The sequence below is a fragment of the Aquarana catesbeiana genome, linkage group LG02, assembly GCF_042186555.1.
Source record: "Aquarana catesbeiana isolate 2022-GZ linkage group LG02, ASM4218655v1, whole genome shotgun sequence".
Lineage (NCBI taxonomy): Eukaryota > Metazoa > Chordata > Amphibia > Anura > Ranidae > Aquarana > Aquarana catesbeiana.
Window position 1 is genome coordinate 9,282,118 of NC_133325.1, and position 7,423 is coordinate 9,289,540.

Here is a 7,423-nt window from a genome sequence, read left to right on the forward strand (position 1 = left end):
AGTCAATGGTGGAGAGGGATCTGGGCGCTCTGGTAGATCATAGACTTATTAATCATACATTCTAAGAAGAGAACAGCTTGGGGAGCTAATAGTGAAGAGGGATCTGGGTATTTTGGTAGATCATAGACTTAATTATCATACATTTTAGGAGGAGAACAGCTGGAAGAGTCAATGGTGGAGAAGCATTTGGGTGTTCCTGTAGACCAGGGATATGTAATCAGCGGACCTCCAGCTGTTGCAGAACTACAATTCCCATGAGGCATAGCAAGACTCTGACAGCCGCAAGCATGTCACCCAGAGGTAGAGGCATGATGGGACTTGTAGTTTTGCAACAGCTGGAGGTCCGCTAATTGCATATCCCTGCTGTAGACCATTGACTTAATAATCATACATTCCAGAAGGAGAACAGCTGAGCAAGTCAATGGTGGGAAGGGATCTAGGTGTTTTGGTAAATTATAGACTTAATAATAGTATGCAATGCCAAGCTGCGGTTTCTAAACCTAGCAAATTCCTTTCTTGTATCAAGAGAAGTATGGACTGCAGAGGGAGAGACATCATCCGTAAAAATCATTAGTGAGACCTCACCTGGAAAATGCAATGAGATTTACGAAGATGTTTGACCAGTGAAAAGATGAAGACATTTATCAGGTCCCCTTTTACTTATCAGCCTGAAAAACCTTCCATCCACCACCATAAGTTCCTGTGACCTTCAACATATTTCTGTTCTCCAAAAATCCAATGTAGGGACCAGGTACACCGCGCTATACTAAGGACACAATGTGGAATGGACTCATCATGGTCTCTGTAGATCTGGGTTGTTATCTAAGGCAAGAGAAGACTGAGTCATGACCAGAGAAACGGGGAATTCAGCCATTAAACTTAGTCCTCATTCACACCCCCAGCAGGTGACAGGATGGGGGGGGGGGCAATAACTGCTGTCTACATAACCCTGAGGAGCCCCAACCAATCTTCATCTGAAATGTGATGATGAAAATATGATAGACATTTTTATTTGTGCATATATGTATATTCACATGGGAAAAAACAATACAATAGTAAAACAAAACAAAAAGCTATTACACATGATGGGTTCTCATTAGGCCTCTATTTAATATACATTGGAGTTGTTACATTGTTCCATAGTAAAGGATGATAAACATAGACAGCTAATGTCACATCATCAGGCTCTACGCTCATTGCTGGGAGAGAAGGACAGAGAAAGCAAAAGAGCAAGCCCCCCCCCCCCCCCGCCATGTATCCTGGGCTCGACTCTCCCATTTGCGGGCCCGGGACCAGCATGGTGGGTGACGCCAGGTAAGGGGGAAGGAGCTGAGTGGACATGTTTCCAAACTCCTCCCCTTCTTGTTGGTGACTTGGAAGCAACATATAAAATGTCACTTCTGGGTCCCCCCCATGGCTGGGACCCGGATGTCCCATTAAAGAGAACCTGTCACCAAAAAACCATCAAATTTTTTGTCCCCTATGTGATGAAAAAAAAAGTTAAGTAACATAAAAAAAATTACAAAAATTCAGCATTTAAACCCCCATCCAAAAAAAAAAAAAAAACATTCTTGAGGCACCCCAACCACCGCGTATACACACGGGAAAACATAAATGTATGCGTCGGGGGCGCTTAAACATGAAAACGTTGATTGCGATACACGTTAAGTATCGCCGTACATACCGGAGTGAGAGCAATAATTATAGCACCAGACCTCCTCCGTAACACTAAACTGATGACCTATAGGGGGGCTTATAAAGCATCGTCTATTGAAAATATCGGGTACTGAAGTCTGTCACCATTTCACGGGCGCACACAAATTTAAGGTTTGCCATGTTGGGTATCTATTCACTTGGTGTAACCTCGTCTTTGAAATTCTACAAATAAATTGGGTAATTTGATGCATCTGCATGCCCTCAAAATTAACCTTGGTGCATTTTTTTTACCTTTACAGTAGAAACCTGTGATATCAAAAAAATTGGAACTACCGCTATTTTGTTCCCTAGGGTGTCTGCATTCAGGTGTGTGCAATCTTCAGGCTTAAAATATATTTTTTAAACATGTTATAAAAAAAAAAACGCAAAAATGGCTCTGGCAGCGAAAGGGTCCACCATGCATCCATGGTGTCTGAGATTGTGTGCTGAGTGCGCGTTCCCACCACACTCACTGAGTTATCTTCAAAAGGCCTTGGTGTTGGCTTCTGATGAGGGGCAGCAGGACAGGTTCATATAACTGCTGTGTGAGCAAATCAAACAAAGTGATCGTAAAGCTGCTCCATGTTCCGACATGGAAGCCCACCTAAAGCCTGTTGGGCACCAACAGATGTCAGGAGGGGACTAAGTTCTGCTCTGAGCCCTGGAGCCTGGGGGCTTTGTAGAGTTTGGGGTAGAAGAAAGCCTCCAACCCTGGGTCCATGTTTGTCCTGTTTTCCAGCCTTCTCTGATTTTGCCCCTGTACACAGGGTGGGGGCTCAGTGAGGCTCAGGGCTCCATCCTCTCATGGAGAACATTGTGATGCCAGGGGGCAGCAGGCGCACGGAGACACTGGGGGTGTGTACGTCTGGCTGCTGGCCTGTCTAGAGTTTACAGACAGGTGACCTGACCAGGTCGAAGCCTGAGAGGACAATTGCAGTGTATGCAGAGGTCGAAGGTTACTGAAACAGTTTGGAGGTTGAAGCATTTGTGTTGTGCATGGGCAACCTTCTTCTGTAGAGGCAGGAAAACCCTCTGGGCCCTGTTCACATAATCATGTAGAGGGAACGAGTGTTCACACTAGACGATTCTTACATTGCGATTGTCATGCCATTCTGTGTGTTGGATGGGGCCAGCCCCAAGACTCCCCATGCAGCTGTGCAGCAACAGATCATTTCTAACAGTGATCTATTGCTGACTGCAGACAGCCAGCAATATATCACTATAGCAGTGGCCTACTGCTGTAGGAAGATGCTGGACAGAACTGCAACAGCTTTATCCCAGCTTCTGTACTCAGAGGAAGGGCTGTGATGTCACTTATGATGTCATATCCCTTCCATTGTAAACACAATGCTGTGTTCCCAGCCATCTGCTACAGGAGCTCCTATGGAGAGCTGTGCAGCAAGATTGGTTGCCCCATGACTGTTACAGTTCCTGGGCTTAGCACTGGGTCCTACTTGTCACTGACAGTCACAGTTCCAGATCTGGTGCCAGAAGGGACCAGCCGGAACCACTCTGGAGGGGTGATCAGTGATTCCTTTTTACCCAGTTATTGCTTATAACTGTGATGTTATAAGCAATAGTCCTAATTGTCATGAATGGCTTTCCATTCTTGGCAGCTTGTTTACTGTTGCGATGCTGTGATTGGCACATGATACAGGTAGCCAGGCACCATGTGATAGCTGTGGGCCAATTGCAGCATCACAACAATGACAGTTTGCTTACATGTAACCAAGTAATCTGTATGATTGGTCATACTGATCACATGCTATCTTGGTTGCTCACGGCGGGTACCGAGCATGGTGATCCGGCACGAGATCGCACCACTCCGCACTTCGGGTGAAGTACCAGTACTTCTCGTAACCTGTAGCTGATGCCCTCTTGCAGTAAATGTACTGTAGGTGAGTGAGAAGCAGTTAAAACGGTCCATGGGACTTGAATGGCTAAAGGCTGTCATTCTCTAAAAAAAAAAAAAATCCAAAGCTCTTTACAATAGAAGACATAATTTACTTGTGTCTCCTACCTCCCCTAAATGCATATTTGCCAACAGTCCCGATTTTCCTGGGACAATCCCGATTTTTGGACCCTCGTCCTGATCAGAGCTCGTCCCAATTAAAATCCAGGGATTTTGCTTTTGTCTCGGGAATCGGGACTGTTTTTGGCAAAGACTGCAGCGGGCTACAAAAAGATGGCTGCCACCGCTGTGAGGTCTCTTTCCCCGTGTGTTCAGTGGAGAGGGGAGGGGCCTCCGATCCATGCAGCCAATCGACTTCTCTCTTCAGTGTACAAGTAGACAATTCTCTTGTACACTGAAACCGATTGCCTGCACGGATCGGAGGCCCCTCCCCTCTCCACTGAACACACAGGGAAAGATGGGAAATCATGGAGCTGATACCAACCCTCCGCCCTGTGTGTCTGATGAGAGGGAATACTGATGTAAGGACTGGGACTCCACTGGGGACATTGATGTAAGGACTGGGACTCCACTGGGGACACTGATGTAAAGACTGGGTTTCTGCTGGGGACACTGATGTAAGGGCTGTGGCTCTGCTGGGGACACTGATGTAAGGACTGGGACTCCACTGGACACACTGATGTAAGGACTGGGACTCCACTGGGGACACTGATGTAAAGACTGGGGTTCTGCTGGGGGACACTGATGTAAGGACTGTGGCTCCGCTGAGGACACTGATGTAAGGACTGGGGCTCTGCTGGGGACAATGATGTAAGGACTGGGGCTCTGCTGGGGACAATGATATAAGGACTGGGGCTCCACTGGAGACACTGATGTAAGGACTGGGGCTCCGCTGGGGACACCAGATATAAGGACTAGGGCTCCACTGGGGACACAAGATATAAGGACTGGGGCTCCACTGGGGACATTGATGTAAGGACTGGGGCTCTGCTAGGGACACCAGATATAAGGACTGGGGCTTCGCTGGGGACACCAGATATAAGGACTGGGGTTCTGCTGGGGACACTGATGTAAGGACTGGGGCTCCACTGGGGACACTGATGTAAGGACTGGGGCTCTGCTGGGGACACTGATGTAAGGACTGGGGCTCCACTGGGGACACTGATGTAAGGACTGGGGCTCCACTGGGGACACTGATGTAAGGACTGGGGCTCTGCTGGGGACACTGATGTAAGGACTGGGGCTCTACTGGGAACACCGATGTAAGGACTGGGGCTCCACTGGGGACACTGATGTAAGGACTGGGGCTCTGCTGGGGACACCATATAGAAGAACGGGGGCTCTGCTGGGGACACCAGATATAAGGGCTGGGGCTCCGCTGGGGACACTGATGTAAGGACTGGGGCTCCGCTGGGGACACTGGGGCTCCACTGGAGACACTGGGGCTCCGCTAGGGACACTGATATAAGGACTGGGGCTCTGCTGGGGACACTGATGTAAGGACTGGGGCTCCGCTGGGGACACCAGATATGAGGAATGGGGCTCCGCTGGGGACACTGATATGAGGACTGGGGCTCTGCTGGGGACACTAATGTAAGGACTGGGGCTCCGCTGGGGACACCAGATATAAGGACTGGGGCTCCACTGGGAACACTGATGTAAGGACTGGGGCTCTGCTGAGGACACTGATGTAAAGACTGGGGCTCCACTGGGGAACCAGATATAAGGACTGGGGCTCTGCTGGGGACACCAGATATAAGAACTGGGGTTCTGCTGGGGACAGTGTCAAAGCGCCAAAATACACTGAAGAAGCCTGCAGTGCTGCAATGGAGTGGAGACACAGGTCATAGGAGGGGCGAGATAAATAGCTCTTTTATTGTAAGGAACTTACTTTTAGAGACAGACAGACGTCTCTTTCATGACATTAGTGATAGTCAATGAATTTCCCAGTAAACATCTTGATGGCCTTTTGTTGAATCTCCTTTGTCCTAACTCCATAGATGATAGGATTCAGCATGGGAGGGACAATGACATAGATATTGGCAACCAGAATATGGACATAGGGCGGGACGTTGTTGTGAGGGATCCTGTGAGCTATGAAGGAGAAGAAGGCTGGGACATACAGTAAGGTGATTACACAGAGGTGGGACACACAGGTGCTTGAAGTCTTGCGGCGGGCCTCTGAAGTGGAGAGTCTCATGATGGCCTGAATGATGGAAACATAGGACAACCCAATGAGGAATAAATCTATCACAGAGGTCAGAACCATTATCACCATGCCATAGATGACATTGATGAGTATGCTTGCAGTTGCCAGTCTAGCCATGGCCATATGTTCACAGTAGGTGTGTTCTATGATGTTACTATCCTGGTATGGTAACCGCCAAGCAAGAAGAACTAAGGGGGTTATTATAATAAGGCTTCTGGTCACTGAAACCAAAATGACAGTCATAACAAAAGACAGATTGAGCTTTGTCACATAGGACAGAGGGTAACAGATGGCGATGTAGCGATCATATGCCATAGCAAGCAAAATGGCCGACTCCGTCATGCAGATAAAGTGAATAAAAAATATTTGGACCAAGCAGCTGTTGAAAGAAATTTCATGAGAACCAAACCAAAAAATACAGAGGGTCTTCGGGACTGTGGTGGAGCTTAGAACAAGATCTCCAACTGCCAACATCACAAGGAAGAAGTACATGGGCTGGTGAAGGCTTTCATGAACTGAGATTACTGCTATCAAGATGGAGTTGGCTGCTACACCTAAAATATACATGAAGCAAAACAGGATGGAGAGCAGAAGGTGGGAATTCTCCAAACCAGGAATCCCCATTAAAAGGAAGAAGTTGGGGTGGAAACTAGTGGAATTGGCCATGTCCTGGAGAACTTCCTCTGATGATGGCTAGATGCCAGACATTCTGGATAGTCGCTGTATAAGCATCGGTCAATGTTCTGTAGGTCAACTGAAAAAGACAAAAGAGACACGAGGAGGGTAGGCAACATAACAGCATAGCTTTCCCTTCCTGGATTATCCAAGTTCCTATAACAGAAACCCATACTTAATGTTTGTGGGGAAGAGGCCCCCATCAACAAGGGGACAAAGTCCTTTGCAGGGGGGGTCCCGCTTTCAATATACTCTTCCCATGGTGAGGGCATGTGGCCTTTTATGAATCACGAAGGGTGGTGCATGCTTGTCCCTGCTCTTTCTTGGCCTGCCAGGTTGCATGCTCAGATAAGGATCTGGAATAGATTTTAGGGGGACCTCACATACATTTTTTTCTTTATCCACCTTTTTATTAATGTCAGACCCAAAGGACTTATCTCCGCTGACATCAATACCAGGCCCTGATCCCTCATCAAGGATAAGGGTCTGATATGTATTTTTATGTTCCTCCACTTATAACTAAAGATCTATATAGAGAAACCAGGACCCCCTTCCTCCTGCTGGTCACCCCTCTAGTGATATAAAGATCTATATAGAGGAATCAGGACCTCCTTCCTCCTGCTGTTGACCTCTCTAGTGATATAAAGATCTATATAGAGGAATCAGGGCCTCCTTCCTTCTGCTGGTGACCTCTCTATTGATATAAAGATCTATATAGAGGAATCAGGGCCTCCTTCCTCCTGCTGGTGACCTCTCTAGTGATATAAAGATCTATATAGAGGAATCAGGACCTCCTTCCTCCTCCTGGTGACCCCTCTAGTGATATAAAGATCTATATAGAGGAATCAGGACCTCCTTCCTCCTGCTGGTGACCCCTCTAGTGATATAAAGATCTATATAGAGGAATCAGGACCTCCTTCTTCCTGCTGGTG

At 47.5% G+C, this 7,423-nt stretch overlaps 1 protein-coding gene across 1 annotated transcript; it reads right to left on the reverse strand.

The window, feature by feature from the left end:
• Nucleotides 1-5,531: 5,531 nt before the first annotated feature.
• On the reverse strand, nucleotides 5,532-6,482 carry LOC141126393 (olfactory receptor 52N2-like). Its single transcript, XM_073612340.1, has one exon. The coding sequence runs from the start codon at nucleotides 6,480-6,482 to the stop codon at nucleotides 5,532-5,534; it is 951 nt and encodes a 316-aa protein (XP_073468441.1).
• Nucleotides 6,483-7,423: the final 941 nt, after the last annotated feature.

Coding starts and splice junctions, on each gene's coding strand:
- LOC141126393 (XM_073612340.1), bottom strand. CDS start 6,482: ATGGCCAATTCCACTAGTTTCCACCCCAACTTCTTCCTTTTAATGGGG.